At 35.7% G+C, this 21,201-nt stretch overlaps 1 protein-coding gene across 6 annotated transcripts in view; it reads left to right on the forward strand.

Annotated features, from left to right (window-relative positions):
- Nucleotides 1-18,982, forward strand: part of SAP130 (Sin3A associated protein 130) — a 49,728-nt gene extending 30,746 nt beyond the window's left edge. For 2 of the 6 annotated variants that reach the window (XM_074214912.1, XM_074214916.1), the window contains exons 11-21: nucleotides 1,379-1,520; nucleotides 2,545-2,666; nucleotides 6,892-7,194; nucleotides 10,125-10,302; nucleotides 11,071-11,175; nucleotides 12,180-12,541; nucleotides 13,479-13,727; nucleotides 13,881-14,006; nucleotides 16,537-16,640; nucleotides 17,603-17,716; nucleotides 18,034-18,982. In XM_074214912.1, the coding sequence (XP_074071013.1) occupies nucleotides 1,379-1,520; nucleotides 2,545-2,666; nucleotides 6,892-7,194; nucleotides 10,125-10,302; nucleotides 11,071-11,175; nucleotides 12,180-12,541; nucleotides 13,479-13,727; nucleotides 13,881-14,006; nucleotides 16,537-16,640; nucleotides 17,603-17,716; nucleotides 18,034-18,192 (1,964 nt within the window). In that variant the 3' untranslated portion in view covers nucleotides 18,193-18,982. The remainder of the gene's footprint in view (nucleotides 1-1,378; nucleotides 1,521-2,544; nucleotides 2,667-6,891; nucleotides 7,195-10,124; nucleotides 10,303-11,070; nucleotides 11,176-12,179; nucleotides 12,542-13,478; nucleotides 13,728-13,880; nucleotides 14,007-16,536; nucleotides 16,641-17,602; nucleotides 17,717-18,033) is intronic. The other 4 variants (XM_074214913.1, XM_074214917.1, XM_074214914.1 and 1 more) reach the window with 3 other exon arrangements.
- The last annotated feature ends 2,219 nt before the right edge of the window (nucleotides 18,983-21,201 follow it).

Consider the following 21,201-nt stretch of genomic DNA (forward strand, 5'->3'; position numbering starts at 1 on the left):
TTTAAAATTTACAAAATACTTGCTCCACAACTGGTCTTTGAGTATTTTACAGATAAGGAAACTGAGACTTATAGACGTTAAATGACTTAACCATGGTCACACATCCCATAAGTATCAGGAACAAGGAGTAGAATTCAGGTCTCTCTTGACTCTAGGTCTAGTGAACTTTTCATTACACCATGCTGCCAAAGAGTAAGCAAAGAAGAATCATTCAAGGTCTTTGAACTAGGGAGAATATGATGGGTATTTACATTAGGAACATTCCTTTGAGAGGAATGTGAAGGAAGAGTTGGAGAGTAAAGGCAGGAGATAAAGGTAAATATCTCTTCAACTTTATCCATAGTCTTGAACTGAAAAAGAATTTATGTACCAAATAGCCTTTATCTGAACAGGAATTTCAACTTCAGTATTCCAATAGGTGATCATCCAGGTTTCATTTGACAATCTCTAGTTGTTTAAAATTTAGATACCTTATATACATCCTGTTAGTGAAATTCAGTTTACCTTTCTGCAACTTTACTCTTTGGTGCTAATTCTGCCTTCCAGGATTAAATAAAACAAATTTAATAATTTTTCTCCAAGACAACCCCTTACAAACTTGAAAGAGAGCTATCGTGATTTCCTCAGCCATAGCATTCCCAGTTCTTTTACCTGATCTTGTATGAAAAAATTTTCAATCTCACAATCCTGGATGCCCTTCTCCAATGTGTCAGTGTTCTTGCTAAAATGTGGTATTATAAACTGGTTTGACCAAGGTTACAGGAAAACCACCAGCATTCATACTCTGCCTAATTTAGTCATGTTGACTGGGTACTCATAATTGAGTTTTATGCCACTAAAACCCTCAAATGCTTTTCACATAAACTGTCATTGAATCAAGTTTCCTCCATCTTGTTTATTGTGTAATTGATTTTATAAAGAATTTAAGTGTAGGACTTCATTTATCCTTATTAAATTCTGTCTTACTAGATTTAGATTTGCCCCCATCATTCTAGTCTGTAAACATTAAGGGACAAAGAAACAATTTTAATACTTTTTTGGTCTCAGTACCTTTATTAAAGAGATTTTATTTATGAGGGTTATATCTATTAACTACATTAGAAATTAAAATGTCTTAGTATTATTATGAAAAATAGTTTTGATCTTGCAGATCACCTTAGAGGTTTTTAGGAACTCCAAAGAAGTCTTTGAATCATATTTTTAGAAACAGTGTAATGGAAGATATTTGATCATTAATAATGCTTGTTAGAAATTATTTTCCTTGCTCCTTGTTAGTAAAATAATCACGCACCTCTGGAATTCAGGTGTTTCTTATAGACATTGCTAGGAGTGCTTTATTGGAAACAATAATGAAGGCCCTATTTAATTTTTTTCATAGCTAAGGTAGTCCCTCAGCAGATCACACATACTTCTCCTCGGATCCAGCCAGATTATCCAACAGAGAGGAGTAGCCTTATCCCTATACCTGGACATCGGGCCTCTCCAAATCCTGTTGCAATGGAAACTAGAAATGACAATAGGTATGTATAAAAGCTTCATATATACTTTAATCTTAAAATAGCATATAGAGTTTAAAAGTTATGAGACTGTTTTAGTCAAATTTCCCCTATATTACTTTACAAATTTCAGTGTATGAGAAATGTCACTGATATGTGAGTATGTGTTTAGATATGTATGTTTTTAAAATAGTCAAAATACCAAAATCAAGATATTTTAAATTTTAACAGGTGATTGACAGTATACAAAATCTCCACAGGTAACAATGGCAATGAATACTAAAAAACGATTTAATGATACAAGGGAAGTCATTTTAAAATGATTCATATTGCATTTGTGATAGTTCAGTTTAGAAGATATATAAATGAATATGATATATGCACACACTTTAAGTAGGAAATATTTTAAAAGATACCTAAATGCTTTTAATTTAACATTTTTAGAGATGAACAGTTCACTTAGAAGTTTTATAAACTTCATCTCAAGAAGGCTTGTGATTTAAGAAACACCCAGAAACATCCTGATAGCTGTCATCAAACTTATATTCAGAAGCTAGTGAAACAAAACTAACATTATAGTTTTTATAGTGAATAGAATTTGCTGAATATTTTAAGCCTTATGTTTTTAACAGCTTTTCTATTATATTTTCTTATTGTGAAATTTTTTTTAAGTGGTGCATCTTTAAAAAAATTTTAAAGAAATAAAATTGAGAGGGAATTTTTTAAAAGAATGTATTTCCAAGTAATAGAAACCAAGTTCAAAGATGTAACTGTAATTATTACACAATGAGACAATAAGAGTGAAATGGCTTCAAAAGAAAGCTGAGTAATCAAAGAATTGAAATGTGAACTAGAAGAAATTAACAATATTGATTGATAGGAAATAAAAAAGTTTTCTGAATTGGCCATAAACAAAATGAAAAATACTTGAATCTGGGAGTTTATTGATGTAGTATTTTGGGGCATAGTAGTAGTCATCCTGGACCTGAGGGAGAGGACAATTTAATAAGCATGTGAAATATCTCTAAAATTTTCTTTCTACCTCTAGGCAATCTGTCCCTGTCCAGTTCCAATACTTTTTGCCAACATACCCACCCTCTGCGTACCCATTGACTGCACATACATATACCCCCATCACGAGTTCAGTGTCTACTATCCGACAATATCCAGGTAAGGACTATTCCTTTAAATTTTTTCTCAGTGTTATGGCTGTCATATACATAAATTGAGCACTCATGACTTCGGGGTATTCTTTTTTTTTTTTTTTTTTTTTTGCAAGGCAATTGGGGTTAAGTGACTTGCCCAGCAGCATAAATGTCAAATGTCACACAGCTAGCTAATTATTGTCTGAGGTTGCATTTGAACTCATGTCCTCTTACTTCTGTAACTCCTTCACTGCACCACCTAGCTGCCCTGGGGGTATTACTTATTTACTTATTTATTTGTTTGTTTGTTTATTTATTTTTAGTTTTTGCAAGGCAATGGGGTTAAGAGGCTTGCCCAAGGCCACATAGCTAGGTAATTATTAAGTGTCTGAGGTCGGATTTGAACTCAGGTACTCTTGACTCCAGGGCTCTATCCACTGTGCCACCTAACCACCCCAGGGGTATTACTTCTTAAGGTTCAGATGTTGATTTTAACAAAAGAGCAACACAAAGTAAACCATTTATTTAGCTTCAGTTTGTTAATACTAAAAACTGACCCGAGGCTTGAATGATAATGCAACTAGAAGGTATAGTCTCTGCCTACTTCACAGATACATAGAAGGTCAAATTTTTCCTATTTTTGAAAAACCGAGCATGGAGATTCTGAAAAATAACCAGCCCTGCATAAATAACTGCTGTCTGGTTACTAGGGGTATGTGAAGAACATCCAGCTTTGTTTTTTTATTCAGGGATAAATGGGCACTTGGCATCTTTCCAGAGATACTGCCATAAGATAAAAGATAATCCCTCTCCTTGGAAGATAGACTGAAAGAATGTGTAATGCCAGGTGTAGAGCTTAAAACAGCCTGGATTCATATTTTGCCCCTGACCTCACTTTGTGACTCTGGACCAGTCTCTTAATTTCTGCTTACCTTAGTATCCTCAACTGCAAAATGAGGATGATAAGAGCACCTCCTTCTCAGTGCTATTGTTTGAGGGCCAAATGAGGTACCAGTGATAAAGCAGATAGGACAGTGCCCAACATGCCCCATATGAGTCATTATTGGGGCACAAGTGACATTGGCTGAAAGGCTTGGAAAATGTTTGTGATGCCAGTTATAAGGCAGTTTAGAATGCTCATCCAAGTGCAGCATCTTTAGTTCCTTGTGGGTGGGCAATATCAATCTATCACTTGTTTTTGCCCATTCCCAGCACTATGCACATCTTCCCTTCTCCCATACACTGAAGAAAAGGGTAGAGAGTTTGACCCACTTTAATAATCATTACACAAAAAAAATTAAATTAGTATTTAAAAATAGGATAAAGTATTCAAATGCTGGCTAAAAATAAAAATTTCTAATATCACTGGTCCTGTGGACGTGATGCCAAAAATACAAAAGGTATCTTTAATTACCTTATTGATAGATAAAAAGACATTTGATCATCTGTCAAAATAATTTTTGTTATCACCAAATCCTGGTGATAGTCATCAGGTGGTTTTTCTTAATGCTATCTCACTGTACTTTTTTTTTTAATTTTTGCAAGGCAGTGGGGTTAAGTGACTTGTCACACAGCTAGGTAAGTATTAAGTGTAGGAAATTAGATTTGAATCTGGTCCTCCTGACACTAGGGCTAGTACTCTCTCCACTGGGCCAACTGCTACCCCTTCACTGTAAATGCTTCACTGATCCTACCCTGTGAAGTCCTAACTGGTCATTGCATGAATCAGAGTTCTTAAGACCTTCATTGTTTTTTTCCTTTGTTATCCCAGTGGTGGTCATGAGGGCAGGGACTTCGGTTTTTGTCTCAGTATCCTCCCAGTGTCTGGCATGTAGTAGACATTTAATAAGAATATTTGTTGGTTGATTATATCAATTCATATAACTTGTTTCCATGAATTCTTCATATTAGTTGTTTCTTAATGTACAGTGATATTCCCTTCTATTATTACCACAATTTGTTCATCCATGGATTAGGCACCATTCAATCTGTTTCTAATTTCCTGATGCAACACAAGATGCTATAAATATTTTTGTGTTTATAAGATCTTTTCCTCATCTTTGGCCTCATTGGTGAATATACCTAGTAGTGATATTCATCACAAAATAAACCTCAAAAAGTTTTAAAAAAAAACTTTTCCTGCTCCTGACCATAATAGTGTTAGATAATATCAATTCATGTATGGGAATTCCTGAACCTCATATACCTTCTTTTCTCTCCTTTTACACATATAAATTCAGGTCTAAAAATGCTTATTTGGGGTTGTGAACAATGACTACAATTTCATAAGCCAGTCTTTGTTAGATTATGTGTCTCCGGAAATAGGTTTGCTTCTACTAAAGGGCTGATTGCACTGTAAATTCAAAAAGTTGTGTATTTAAAAAAAGAAAATTAGGGGTAGCTAGATAGTGCAATGGATAGAGCCCCAGCCCTGGAGTCAGGAGAACCTGAATTCAAATGTGGCCCCAGACATCTAATAACAACAACAACAATAATAATAACAATAACTATTATTATTGTTGCTTTATAATAATTACTTAGCTTGTGTGACCTTGTGCAAGTCACTTAACCCCATTGTCTTGCAAAAACATGCAAAAAAGTTGTATAATTAATTAAATAATCAGTAGGAAAATTTGGTTGCTCCTAGGGAGTACTGCTGTCCTTAAAATTGTTTTCGCCAAACAGTTGTGGGTGATTGGAAACTCCTTGGGCCCCCCAGAGAAGCATCCATGGAGTTTTTTAAAAAGATAGAAACTTGGACGGCATAGTGGATAAAGCACTGGCCCTGGAGTCAGGAGTACCTGTGTTCAAATGCGGTCTCAGACCCTTAATAATTACCTAGCTGTGTGGCCTTGGGCAAGCCACTTAACCCCGTTTGCCTTACAAAAAAAAAAACCTAAAAAAAAAGATAGAAACTCACAATTATGTTCTCTATACACTTAAAATACATTTAAAAATTTATATTTATAGGTACCTGTGATGCTATTAACTAGAGCATTTTGGATGGTTGGTTTATGTTGCATTACCAATGCCATTATGAAAAAACAGTATATTGTTACAAATATTGTTTAGGGTGTGTGTGTGTGAGAGAGAGAGAGAGAGAGAGAGAGAGAGAGCGAGAGCGTGAGCGCGAGCGCAAGAGAGCGTGTGACCAAGCACAGGAATGTGGCCGAGAAAGCACTAGGTGGTATGGTGAATAAAGTGTAGGAAATGGAGTCAAAAGGACTTGAATCCACTTCTGCCTTAAACACTCAACTAGTTCTTTGGCCTTGGGCTAGTCACTTAACACATCTTAGTCTCCCCACATAATATATCTACCTCATAAGATTGGTATAAAGCATTTTACAAACTTTAAATCCTTATATGAATGCTATTGTTGTTGCCATTGTAATATGTTGGAGTAGTATTTAACTGATTCTTAGAATTGCATTGAGTTTTTTTTTTAACCCAAAGGTCCATACAGTAAAAATCCATTTATCTTTATTTTTTGTTTTTGTTTTTGTTTTTAGGTTTTTGCAAGGCAAACGGGGTTAAGTGGCTTGCCCAAGGCCACACAGCTAGGTTATTATTAAGTGTCTGAGACCGGATTTGAGCCCAGGTACTCCTGACTCCAGGGCCAGTGCTTTATCCACTGCACCACCTAGCTGCCCCTCAAAATCCATTTATCTTTAAATCTTTTTTATCATTTTCCTAATAAGTCATTTGCCTAAATGATGGTTTGCAATATTACATTGATATTTATTAATATTAATGCATTTTAAAGTTGGCAGCTTTTATCTTCATAACCCTTTCAAGCAGGCAATACAAGTACTGATATCAGAGTTTTAGTTTCTCTGTCTATAAAATGGAAGGAAATGATTTAGCTACAACTAGTATGAGTTTGGGGCAACTAAGTGGGGTACAGTGGATAGAGTGCCAGACCTGGAGCTAGGAGTTTAAATCTGAACTCAGACACTTAACTTGCTAGGTTACCCTGGACAAGTCACTTAACCTTGTTTGCCTTAGTTTCCTCAACTGTAAAATGAATTTGAGAAGGAAACAGTGAACTGCTCAGTGCCTTTGCCAGAAAAAAGAACAAATGACGGAACGTGAAAAATATGAGTTTAAGGTGGAATTCAAGCCCAGGTCTCCTGACTACACTATGATACACTGAGAGAGAGAGTAGTCAGGATATTTTTTATGAAAACTTTCAAGTCTATATTGGTAGACCTCTCATTTTGCTATAGTGACCATCTTATGATACTCTTTAGTTTCAGCTCAGGCACCAAACTCTGCCATCACAGCTCAGCCAGGTGTCGGAGTAGCCTCTACGGTGCACCTCAATCCCATGCAGCTGATGACAGTTGATGCATCTCATGCTCGTCATATCCAAGGGATCCAGCCAGCACCTATCAATACACAAGGGATCCAGCCTGCACCAATTGGAACACAGGGGATCCAACCAGCACCAATTGGAACACAGGGGATCCATTCAGCCACACCAATCAATACACAAGGACTTCAACCTGCACCAATAGGTGCTCCACAACCTCAGACTGAAACTAAAACTTCAGGTAAATTGAGTTTTCTAGTACTATTCAAAGGGTCAAATAAATTCTACTCTGTTTAACTATTTGATTACAAGGCATTTCTCATGTAGCTTTGCTTTGGAAGAAGAAAGTATTTTGGTAAGTCCAACATTTTTTAGAACTAAGTAAATTACAGTGAACATAGCATATTAATTTGCAGTGTCTAATCTATTTTTTAAATTACCATAAATTCTAGCTGAATCATAAAATTGTAAGAAATTAAAGTATAAAGAGTAAAAGGAAGGAGATATTTGTCTCAATTCTAGAAGGCAGATAATAGCAAATTAGAAGTTAACTGAGAATGAAAAAAAGTAGCTAAATAAAAATTTTTCAGCTGTAATTGCTAAAAACAAAAATTGATAAAAAAAATTATTAAAAGGTTATGTAGGGGCGCAGCTAGGTGGCACAGTAGATAGAGCACCGGCCCTGGAGTCAGGAGGACCTGAGTTCAAATTCTGCCTCAGACACTTAATTACCTAGCTGTATGCCTTTTGAGAAATTATTCAACTTCATTCCAAATCAGAAAAAAAAATAAATTTTTGCAGACACTAAGTGAGAAAATTCAATACTGGTGATTAAATTAAATTATGATTAAATGTCATGCAATAGTAGTGGAATTTCCATTTTGAAGAATCTTCTTGGAGGCAGAGTGGCAATACAAGAGACATAAAATTAATCACACCCTCCAACTCAATAATTATATATTGAAAAAAATACCTTGAGTAGCATTATCATAGAGACAGAAAAAAGATCTAGAAAAATGAATGCTCATATTTTTCATAGAAATTTCCAAGTAATGAAAATAGAAGTATCTGACAGGGTAGCTGAATGAACTGTATTATATTAACATCATAATATATTACAGTGGCATGAATGGAAAGGAAAGAAAGCAGAACAGAAATAAAGTATACATAGTGATTAGGACCATACAAAAGAAACAATATATGTACAAAGCAGAAACGAATGTCCAAAGAGGATTTAGAAAACAAATAAGTGTTAAAAGGGATAAAGCAGGCAGAAATTTTTTTATTTAAATATTTGTAGACTTATATTGAGCAAATTTTTTTTAAATAAAAAAGGTCAGTGCATCTTTTAAATGAGCTTATCTTTTTCTATCTCATCCTCCTAAATGGTTTTCTTCAAATGGAAAATTAGTTAAGCAAAAACACCTGATAGTGACCATTTTTAAAGACTATGCAGCTTTCTGCCCTGATTGTTCTCCCTTGCACCAACTGGAGGGGGAAGGTGTGTTTAACACATAGTTGTTCATTGCTTCTTCCATTGTATTGGCCATTGTTGGATTTACAGCCAGCATTGCCCTTTATTCTTCCCTTTTTGCCTATTACTCTATTGATTTCATCTTGCATTGGTTCAAATCTTTCCCTTGTTTCTCAGAAATAAAGAATAACATCTTTTAAGTTAATGCCAACCTTTAATTTTTTTTAAATTTATTTAGTATTTTATTTTCCCTAATTACATGTAAAAACATTTTAAAAATTTGGCATTTGAAATTCTCTCCCTTCCTCCCTCCCCACCTCCACTTTCTCATTGAGAGAGCAAGCAATTTGATATAGGTTATAAATGTGTAGTCATACAAAACTTTCCATAATAGTCATGGACAACCTTTTGTTTTAAACTGAACTTGTGACTTCAGGACAGGGACCTCCCAGGGAAAAACACTTTTCCAGGGTCACCCAGGCAGTATGTATCAGATGCAAAACTTGAACCCAGGTTTTCCTGAATCAGAGGCCAGATATGTCCTCTATTCTATACCTTGTATAGCATATACAATAGAATTTTTAACTTGAGAATTTTAACAACTAACAACCTCAGAAATGACTTATTAGTCATTTTATATCATTAGCCAATCATAACAAGAATTCTCTCCATTGCAGCAAGGTGGCAAAGTGGATAGAGCACTAGCCCTGGAGTCAGGAAGACCTGAGTTCAAATTCTGCCTCAGACAATAATTTCCTAGCTGTGTGACCTTGGGCAAGTCACTTAACCCCACTGCCTTGCAAAAAAAACAAAAAAAATTATCTTCATTTTACAAAAGACAAAATTAAGCTTTAGAGGGAGATGATTTTGCCCATTCATTTCTACTTTGTAGGAATAGAAATGATGTCCTTTTCACTATCTTAAGCTGCCTTTCCTACATAAAGTTTAATTATATGTTAGAGTATTTGCTATGGGAATCCATGTTAAGTGTCTTAATGAATATCTATTTTATCAACTAAGTATAGTCAAATTCTTGCCAGTATTTTGGTTGGGGGAGGGGGCGGGGGAAAGACAAGCCTTAGGTAATTACAATTTGAACATAAACAGGACTCTTGTTTAGTGTTTTTCCCATCACAATAATATCATCATAATAATGTTGTTTGGACCTAGTACTAAACCACAGACTGTATCTCCATAGAATCTCAAAATTTCAAAGTCATGGACCTAGAAAATGTCGGTGATAGAGAAAGAAGAAAAATTTTTATTGTGAGGCATTATGTTATAGAATTATTAGCCTAGATTGGAGTCCCGTCCACCTGTCCCTAGTGAGCCTTTGGGGAGATCACTTAACCTTAATCCTCTGTTTCCTCATCTTTAAAGAACAAAATACTTACCATTTATCTCTCATGCTTATTATACAGGTCAGTAAAATAATGTATATAAAGGACATATAATTGTTAATCACTCATGATTTTATTAAATCATCTCTTCCCTCTAATGTGTGCAAGTAAAGCACAATGTGACCAACCCTGAAAAGCTTGTCTGTTGTGACAAGTGCTACAGTGCACAGGCTCTGAAATGGTTTTTTTAATAATTTTTGAGGAAAAGATAACATGCTGAAAATGTTTTCTTCCATTCAAGTTTGAATAATTCTTTTTTTTTCATCTTTTTGTCTTATTCCCTTCTGTCCCTCTCAGCAGTGGTTTTGGCAGATGGAGCCACAATTGTAGCCAATCCTATTAGCAATACATTTAATGCCGCTCCAGCAGCTACTACTGTGGTACAGACCCACAGCCAGAGTGCCAGCACGAGCGCACCAGCCCAAGGCTCATCCCCTCGCCCAAGCATCCTCCGAAAGAAGCCAGCCACCGATGGGTGAGAAGGCCCCCAGCCTTCCCATACAAGACACTTGCTTTAGCAGCAATTAGGACTTCTTCATTGCTAAGAAGAAGAGTATCATTAGATCATAATGAAGTAGTATTTTATTTTCTTCACATAAAGTTGATCTGAGAGACTAAAATGAAAAGCCCATGGTTTTTTATGGGAGTTTGTATATGTGCTTCCATGGGTAGTCTCAGGATTGAACACTTAAGAATTCTCAATAGTAGTCCAGGAATTTACTAAGTGCTTTTTTATAGGGAGTTATTTGCAATGTTAGTGACCACAAATCAATTTTTCTTTTATATAAAAAAGTAGTTCATCCTGGATAAAAAAAAAAGTAATTATAAATCGGTGTAGACTGTGTATTTTAATGTGCTAGGAATCTCTGCACCATCTTTTCACTTTTAGAATGGTGTTAACTATTATAGTGACAAAATTTGAAAGGGTAAAATGATCATTTCCTAGTTCTAATTACTTTTTAGGAAATGAAATTGCTATCATAGCTTTGATTTGAGAATTATGTATTCTTGACATCTTGAACAATTGAAAACTTTAAAGGAGAGAGAGAGGTTTGTCAAAGATCTCATCTTTAGGAGATACTGGGTTTTTTCCATTTCAAAGTTAAATCTGTAGTGAAATATTGAGGGTAGTATTTTAGCCATTATGAGTGCTCCAGTACATGACAGGTGGAAGACATCATGTAATTGTCAGTGTTTAATGCCCTTTTTCTGGAGCTGTTTTTCAAGGTTGTCTCTGTTTCAGAATGGCAGTTCGGAAGAGCCTCATTCCTCCTCAGCCGCCTGAAGTTGCTAGTCCTCGAGTAGAAAGCTCCATAAGGAGTACATCTGGGTCACCCAGACCTTCAGGGTAATGTCTTAGTCGTCCTCTGCTAAGTGGGAAAAGATGGCATTTTAATAAGAGTTAATAGAGGAACTAAACATTTTAACATTTTACAACAAAAAAAATATTAGAGCACTACTTTGTGGTAAGAAATAAATTAAGAATGGGTCTTTTCTTAAATGCATTTTTGTGTGTACATAGATCACTACTAGTTTTAGCAAAGGGGTCAACAAGCTTTTAATCCTTAATCCTGCTAGACAGGCTCAGTTGTGAGCTGGAAGTTACAAGCAATCTCACAGAAAGGGAAAGAAAGGAAGGAAGGAAGGAATGACCTTTGTTGCTTCTTGGTTATATTAAAGCCACATGACATCTCCTACATTCCAATAGTCTTTCATTGCTAGCATCTAGAATGTATTCTCAATGATGTCTGTAGCCTTCTGTGGTACACCTATTTAACTGAAGATCTTTTTTCTACTCATCATCTTTGTGTAATTATTCTCTAGTTTCTTCTTGTTTTTCTACCTAATGAGAATGTTTGGACCTTTGTGCATGCTTTTCTTTCAAATTTTTGTGAATAATATTCATGGTTTTCAAATGAAATCTTATTGGAACATAGCTGGACAAGCTTGAATTCTGCCTTAGGTTTTTACATCCTTTTAAACTATAATTGAGGATTGGGGTGGAGGTGAACAAAATGATCATTTGATTTAGAAGTAATTTTCATTTAAAAAGAGCAAATAAAATGGAAACAAGTTGGGTGAAGATTTGAAAATGAATGTGGAATGGAATTTTTGAGTCGTTATTTTCTTAAATTTTGGAGGTTTTACAAGTAAATTTTTTTTAAAATTACCCTAAAATTCACCTCGGAAATGGCGTATCATATATTCTGATGTAATTTTAAAAATAATAAATAGAACATCTAATTGCAAAAGGTATTATTTTGGGTGCTTCACAAAATGAATTATTTAAAATTTCTGCTCTCTAAGAGAGTAATAGCAAAGACAACTTGATGTTTTGTTTTTATGTTTTAGTGCCAAACCTAAGCCAGAAATACACGTATCTATGGCCACACCAGTCACTGTGTCTGTGGAGGCTGTGTCCAATCAGAGTAGTGATCAACCCACAATTGCTGTGCAGCCCACCTCTCAACAACCACCACCTGCCATTCCAACCATCATTGCAGCAGCCAGTCCCCCATCACAACCACCATCAGTGGCCCTGTCAACAATTCCTGGAGCAGTTCCTGTCACTCCTCCCATTACCACTATTGCAGCTGCTCCTCCTGCATCATCAACAGTGGGTGGCAGCCTTTCCACTGTAATGGGACCCACAGTGCCAGAGATAAAAATTAAAGAAGAAGTAGAACCTATGGACATCATGCGTCCTGTTTCTGGTAAGTTCATGCAAAGAAATCTTTTCTCTCATGAGTTTCTTTTCCCTTTAGGAATGTCTTTCTGCTTATTACCAGTTTGCTAAAGCTAGAACTGTGGGTACTTATTTAAATAATTCCTACAAAGAGTTCTTTTCAGAGTTTGTTCCTGTCAAGGCTTTTGTACCCACTGCATAGCAAGATTCTGTTTTTTAGTAAGCATAAGAAGATAAATTTTATTTTGAAGACTCAAATTGGAATATTTTGATTTATAAGTGAGAACAGCCTTCTTCCATTAGTACGAAAAGACAATACAAAGACTTTTTTTTTTACCCTTTTTCTGCTATCAGATACTGCTACCAATAACATTGTATTGATAATAATGCCAAATGCATTATTCTTCAGTTTCTAGCAAGGAAATGAAGATAATCAGGGAAATACTTGTAATGATAGTTGGGGGATATTTAAAATTCATGTCCCATTAAATTTGAAAGGGCTAGTTATGAATTTTCATAAAGTGTTACCAAAGGACTTTTGATCAGCTTCTGTATTTACTAAAATGTTTTATTTTTCCCATTCTTCAACTGTATTGTTCCTCTCTTTTTCACCACTGACACTTTCCAGGAAGTTGAGAATAGTTTCTTTTGAAAGGTAACATGAGCGACTCAAGGTAGCTGGAGGTCACAACTTCAGTTTTTCATAGATTCACTACTGATTTACTCTGTGGCACTAGGTAAAATATTTAATTTGTTTGTGCTATAGTTTTCTAATTTTTAATAGATAGTGATACTGCCTGTTAAGATAGGAATTAGCCATTGAGGTTTTATAGACTAAGAGTTTCATTACCATCTTTATGTTTTTTGTCTAACATAGTCACTGTGTGAATTACCCTGTAGAAATAAAATGCAGTATCTATTGCCATTGTGTTTTCATAGACTTTTTGTTTCCTTTCTTCTATCAGCAGTTCCTCCATTAACAACCAACACTGTGTCTCCATCTCTTGCACTGCTGGCCAACAACTTGTCGATGCCTCCAAGTGACTTGCCACCTGGTGCCTCTCCAAGGAAAAAACCAAGGAAGCAACAGCATGTGATTTCAACAGAGGAAGGTGACATGATGGAAACAAATAGTACTGATGATGAAAAGTCCACTCCTAAGAGTTTGCTGGTAAAAGCTGAGAAACGCAAGTCTCCTCCCAAAGAATATATAGGTAATAGTAGCTTTTGGAAGCAGTTCTCCATTCAAGTATTTTTTTCTGCTTTTCTCAAGTCAGTTATCTGCACTTGAGATTTTAAATTGTAAAGTTGCAAAAAACAGTTGTATGACTCATTGACTACTTTTATCTTTCTTTCCCTTTTAATAGATGAAGAAGGTGTGAGGTATGTCCCTGTACGTCCAAGACCTCCCATTACTCTGCTCCGACATTACCGAAACCCCTGGAAAGCTGCTTATCATCACTTCCAAAGGTATAGCGATGTCAGAGTCAAAGGTAAGAAAATCTCTTAAGGCAAACATTTGATTCCTTTCAAAGACATCTGTAACACAGCCACGTTCAAAGTAGCAGAATGATCTTCTAGATTTTTGTATTTAAACCATGAATTGCTTTTTGAAAAATGTTTTATTGATGCTGTTTTTAGTATATTTTTATTTTGTTAGATATTTTTACTCAGTTACACATAAAAACCATTTTTAACACTTTGAGATCCAAATTCTCTCCATTTCCTCCCTCCCCACCCCCTCTAATTGAAAAGGCATGGAATTCTATATACATTATACATTTGTAGTCATGCAAAACATTTCCATAATAGTAACACTGCCACCAACCCCCCCAAAATAAACCTCAATAAAAATATATTTAAAAGAAAGAATGCTTCATTCTACATTCAGATTCCATCAGTTCTTTATCTGGGTTGATGCTGGATTTTTTTTTTTAAAAATTGTTGTCATATATCAGTATGTCTTTTGTAACAAAGAAGTACAATTAACTAAAATAAGACAATACACTGTCCTGTCTGCTAAGGTAAGCCTCATTACCTCTCTGGCCCAGGAAGAAAGGGAAAATATGGACTTTACCTCACCCTCAGTCCTCAGGAATCGCTTATCATGACTGAAGTTTTCCAGGGTTTTCCTCAACATTCTAGTAGCGATGCTGAAATATTATTAGTAGGCAGTCTTCACTAGAAGCTTTCTCCACTGAAGAAGCTACAGATCTAGTGTCTGCCCCCTCCTGATTTAAATCATCTTTGCCATTTTAATAGGTATTAGCCATTTTTTTTTTTGTTTTGGTATTAGCTGTTTTTTTAATAGCAATTATTCAGATTCATGATTTCAAACATTCTTTTGGAGGTTAAATGGTTAATGGTTTGTAATTCTTTTGAAAACTACCTGTTCATATCCATTGGAGGAATGCTTTTTCCAAATAAATCATGAGTGTCTGTGAGATTCAGTGGTAAAGCTAGATGCACCAGCAATGGGGCAGCTAGGTAGTGCAATGGATAGAGCACTGGCCCTAGAGTCAGGAGGACCTGAGTTCAAATCCAGCCTCGAACACTTAATAATTGCCTAGCTGTGTGATCTTGGGCAAATCACTTAACCCCATTGCCTTGCAAAAAAAAAGGTATCAATAAAAGCTATATCATAAATACATTACAGAAAAGGAAAAAGAGAAATCCTAACCAAATTAGGAAAAAAAGTGGTTGGTGGGAGATGAAATGGACAACTTTGATTATGTAAGACAATTTATATTTAGAAGTGTAGGTTAACATAAGATTTTCATCTTTTATAATAGATTTTTCTGATAAAGGTTTAATAACTAAGATATATGAGGAATTGATACAAATAAGAATAAGAGCTACTCCCCATTAACTAAATGGTGAAAGGATATGAACAGACATTGTCAGAAGAAGAAAGGCAAGTGATCAACAACTATATTTACAGGTCACTAATATAATGATCGTGAGGTCTTTGATTTGTAGCTGAAACCTCCTGTATTTGTTATCCTCCCCCCACCCACAAGCCCCTCAAGAGCAGATTCTATCCCTAGAGCTTTCCAAATTATTTTGCAAATAGTAATAACTTAAATGCAAATTAAAGCAACTCTTGAGTTCTCCCTATTACATACCTAAAGGTAACAAAAAAAGGAAGAGGGGACAGAATAAGTGTTTATATAGTGCTTGCTACTTTCCAGGTGCTGTACTAAGCAGTTTATAAATATTTAAGTTAAATTACACTTACTTGAAGAGGCAGTTGAAGCTACAAATTTTTCCAACAGTCTTGGAAAGCACAATGAAACTATACCCAAAAGTTACTAAACCCTTTGACTCAGAAGTAGTATTGATGCACATCCCAAAGTGATAAAAGACAGGGAAAAGACTTTTTTTTTAAATTATAGCAGTACTTTTTGTTATGGCACAAAACTGGATTAAAAGGTGGTACCCATTGAGTAGGGAAGGGCAGAACAAATTATTGTAGAGCAGTGGTGTCAAACTGAAATAGAAAGGGATCCTTGCCAATACAGCAGTATATTGATTTAGAAACCACAAATAATATTATGTTATCAGATTTTTATTTATTTTGATAAACATTTCCCAATTACATTTTCATTTCCCATTTGCCTGTGGGAGTTGACACCTTAGGATTAGGGCATGGAATGGCATGCTATTGTACTGTAAGAAAATGATCAGGGGTGGTGGTGCAGTGGATAGAGCACCAGCCCTGGAGTCAGGGGGAACCAAGTTCAAATCTGGCCTCAGACATTTAATAATTACCTAATTGTGTGACCTTCAGCAAGTCACATAACCCCATTGCCTTGCAAAAACAAACAAAAAAAAGATCATCAGTTATAATAAACAGGCTAATTTTAAAAAACATTTTTAAACCATTCTCAGTTCCTGAAGTGAAGAAAAGGGTTATTTTTGCTTCATTTTGGGGGTTACGTTCCTGCCATTTTATTCAAGTAGTGATTTTTAACTCTTATTATTAAAATGAATAGACTCAGGTTTATATTTATCTGATTCCAGAGGAGAAGAAAGCCATGCTGCAAGAAATAGCCAATCAAAAAGGAGTATCTTGCCGAGCCCAGGGTTGGAAAGTTCATCTCTGTGCTGCCCAGTTGCTACAGTTGGTAAGTGAAGAATTTCTGCAGTTTGCCTGAGCCCACAGGAAAAGGAAGCAGCCCTTGACACACCAGTTGACTACAAGGAAACCATTTGTTCTGAAGAACCTCTGAAATTTTAGCATTTGAGATAACTCATTGTCAAAATGTTATATATACTGTATTTTTCAAGGATCTTGTAAATAATTTCTGCTTGATACAAAGGTCCAAAATTTTTGAAACAATTTCATTAAGTTTTTCTATCTGGAGAGATCTGTTTAGATCCATCGGGTTGGAAACATCCTGAAAGGGCAAAGCCATTACCAAAAAAAGCAGATTTTTGGAGAAGTTTGCCTTTTATTTTCTTTTTTTTTTCTTCAAGGCAATGGGGTTAAGTGGCTGACCTGAGGCCACACAGGAAGTTTACCTTTTAACAAGAAGAAATAGGACTTTGTAAACCTATCTTTCACACATAAGCCTAAACAGCAAAAATGATGTTTGATGATTTGCTTACATCCTTGGAAGGGTCAGCAGACCAGTGGAAAAATTGATTCCCTATACACTTGTTTGCAAAGCTGATCAAAGGTATTCCTACTATTATGGCACAGTTGTTTTTGCCCACTTTTTCTTGGTTATGTCTACATGACAGTACCCAGAACACCCAAGAAATGAAATGACTTGCCTAAAGCCATCCATTCAGGATATATTAGGGAAAAATTTGAATTCAGGATTCTGAGACTAGCTCTCTTTCTATAATACCATGGGGCCTCTCTTAAGATAAAGTCTAAAGGGGGCGGCTAGGTGGCGCAGTGGATAGAGCACTGGCCCTGGAGTCAGGAGTCCCTGAGTTTAAATCAGGCCTCAGACACTTAATAATTACCTAGCTATGTGGCCTTGGGCAAGCCACTTAACCCCATTTGCCTTGCAAAAACCTAAAAAGATAAAGTCTAAAGTATCATCATAGGTTTTAATAGTTCTTTTATTTATTTCAGACAAATCTGGAGCACGATGTATATGAACGGCTTACCACTTTACAGGAAGGTATTATCCCTAAGAAAAAGGCAGCAACTGATGATGATCTACACCGAATAAATGAACTGATACAGGTATGAGTCCTGGCCTCATGTTTCAATCACATACATCAGCTTAATTGAGTTTTTTTAGCCTTAGCTACCCCCTTGGTAATTTTAAGGGGGATATATATATATAACATTTTTTTAAAATTATTTAAGGGGTGGCTAGGTGGCGTAGTGGATAAAGCACTGGCCCTGAAGTCAGGAGTACCTGGGTTCAAATCCGGTCTCAGACACTTAATAATTACCTAGCTGTGTGCCCTTGGGCAAGCCACTTAGCCCCGTTTGCTTAAAAAAAACTGTTTAAAAGTCTTTCATGATAACTGAATTAGTACTGTCTTCTATTACAGGGAAATATGCAGAGATGTAAACTTGTGATGGATCAAATCAGTGAAGCCAGAGACTCCATGCTCAAGGTTTTAGATCATAAGGAGAGAGTCCTGAAGCTTCTAAATAAGAATGGAACTGTCAAGAAAGTGTCGAAATTAAAGAGGAAAGAAAAAGTCTAGACTAAGGGGAATCAGGACTCTGTGGAGAATGGTGTTGGGGGGGTTCATTTTTTTGTTGTTTTTTTTCAAAGTGGAAAATTAAGATAAATGAAGATATCCAGAGTACACAGAAGACAGCAAAAGGGACCCACAGCGCCCAGTGACTAAAAAGGATCATTGTCGACCTGGTATAATGAACCAAAAACTTAATTTCAGCCTTGTCCCTTTTAAACATGCTTTGTGATCATATTTGTTTATAGCCCTCTGATGTGTCAGTGCTTACTAATCGGAATTAGTGACACAACTGGGTGGCAGGCATTTCTCAGCCTTCCATTTTACAAACTGTATTTACCCCAGTGGATTCCTACAGGAAATGTACAGATCCTGGACTGACTATATCCACTTGGACCATCTGGTATATCTGTCTCCACAATGAACACGAAACCTCTTCCAGTCATCCCAGTCAATTCTTGTTTCTGACTTTCCATGTTTGAAATAGCCTTTTATAACCAGTGCCATGCCACTGGGAGAGCTGCCACATTTCAGATTTTAAGTGGTTTTGAACTTATAGCTCTTATTTTTTAAAAGAACCATTTCAAAGTGATTTTGTGGTATTGTTTGTCCTGTGTGTGTCCAAGTTGATTTTTTTGTGGTGGTTCAGGGCAGGCAACACCATTGGTGCTCTGGGATCCTTGTTCTGAAGTACATCCTTGACACAGTACTTCTTGTAGCTGGTGTGATGCTGTTAATTGTATGTACTCCATACATCTCCAAATATTAATAAAAGACTCAGTGAGGTTTTTGTATATGAGTATCTTGTATCTTTTTGCTGGAAGATCCCATGTAAATATTCTGAATTTACCACATAGGCCCCAGGTAAGAAAATAAAAGAATTCTTGGTAAAGATCATTTCTCTATTGTTATGAGAGAATGAGTCTTCTGGAGAGAATAGTAATAATCTTTGATAGAAATTTATTTCATTGTCACAAAGAGCTTAATTTTATTTTACAGAGGACACATCAGAGATGACATCTCCAGGTTCCAAGTAATTGCACAACTAATTAAATATTTAATCCAATTTCCAATACTCAGCTTCTATAGCTCCTTCTGTACTCCTGAACACAAGACTGTTCCTTTAACCTAGCATATATGCCAGCACACAAGCTCATAGTCAAGAGAAATGATTAATTTTTATTTTTATCATCTCACCTAATGAGAAAATGGACAACTCAAGAAGCCAAATTTGAGTAAAGAAATGATGCTCTGGTGTCCATTTTATAATAGAGAATTTATGTTTGTGAGTTGTGATTTGTAGGTTTATAATGCAGGCAACCAATCACAAACAATAACTATTTGGAACTACAATTGAGGTAAGACTGCATTCTCTGTGATTTTTTTTTCCATTTGGGTCCCACTTGTTTCACACATCACCCAACAACAACAGTGATTGACATAGAAAATTTAAACTATTTTTCCAAGCTGGGTTGGTTTGTCCCTTCTTAAGGTAGCTCTGTTCCCAGGATAGGGAGAATGGAGGGGTTCAAAATATTGAAGTGGACACTTTGGCCTTGTGCTCAGAACTCCCAGACTGAAGTGATCCACCACTCTCAACTTCAACAGCAGCAACAACAATGGTTATGAATAAGGTTCTAGTGGGAATCACTTCCAGTTGGAAATTAATACTTACAAAAATTTGCACAACAAAGTTTGCTTTTCATGATCCATTTGCTTAGTGCCTAGAATTTTTTTTTCTGTTATTTAGGAACTATGATTTTAATGATTTTTATGATGATGATTATGTGAAATTGGGCTAGAGGAAGCAGTAGTTTTCCCCTCACTGGAGGTCTTCACATAGAGGGTAGACGTAAGGGTTACTATAAAGAGAATTCCTATCCCAGGTTTGTTAAACTAGATTTGAGGTTCCTTCCATCTCCCATCCTGGGAAAATATTCCTGTCCTATTCTGGTTTACTGTTTTAATTTCACAAACATCTGATTATCTAATAACTTTTTCTCTATTATAGTGGTCAACATGAACTGACTTTGTAGTCAGGAAATTTGTAAAAAGATCAGAATTTTTCTTGCCAAAAGTCAATCAGCAATAACCTTTTGAACAACTGTGCTAGGGCTCAAGATACAAAGATCCATCCCTGCCCAATAATAATATTCTAAGAACCATATAATTGGTATGTTCAGTAAATGCTATTATATTTTAAAGGGATGGATAGCTGAGCTTAAGAACAGTTGGGAAAAAATAAGATTTGAATGGGACAGTATAAGATTTAGGCAAGGAAAGAGCATTCCTGGCACATCCTACCACAAGGCATGGAGGCAACAGGGTAATGGCCATTTCCTAGAACAAAAAGCTGGCCAGTTTAGCCAAAATGGAGGCTTTTTGAAGGAAAACAGTGAAGGATATGGCTGGAAAGACAGGCAAAGCCCAAGTTATCTAATATATTTGACCAGAAAAAGATTATTTTCTTCTCATCAAGTATTTTTATGCCTCCTGAGCACAGAATACCTGGGAAAACAGGCTCTTTGTTGTCTCTAATTATCCTTATTTCTTTATGGATCTACCTCTATAAAATAAAGTAGAAATAGCTTGCTTCGGCAGCATCAAAACAAAATCAATTAGTGTTATGGAATAATAAATGAGTAACTACTTCAATAACACCTATCCCACTTATTTAGAAGGAAATTTAATCAAAACAAAATGTTTTGTTATAGTTATGTATGTATATAGTACGTAAGTGCTTTGTATATAGCTTTGTCAAAGTAATTGTCACCAGTTTTCATTTGCTCAAGCCCTTTGGATTAGATTAGGCCTTAGGTTAAATTAGATGTTTTAGCCTTGGTAAACTGGTTTTTCTTTTTTGTTTTCACAAGTTCTGCCACATGTAATTACCCTAGATTTCATTGCAACAGAAAGAGTTCTTGTCAGATTTGATGACTTACTCCATTTTTAACGTAAAATGTAAGTGCTTTGGACAGAATCCACAGATCTCAATGCTGCAGAATTCTGGAAAACACT

The sequence above is a fragment of the Macrotis lagotis genome, chromosome 1, assembly GCF_037893015.1.
Source record: "Macrotis lagotis isolate mMagLag1 chromosome 1, bilby.v1.9.chrom.fasta, whole genome shotgun sequence".
NCBI lineage: Eukaryota > Metazoa > Chordata > Mammalia > Peramelemorphia > Peramelidae > Macrotis > Macrotis lagotis.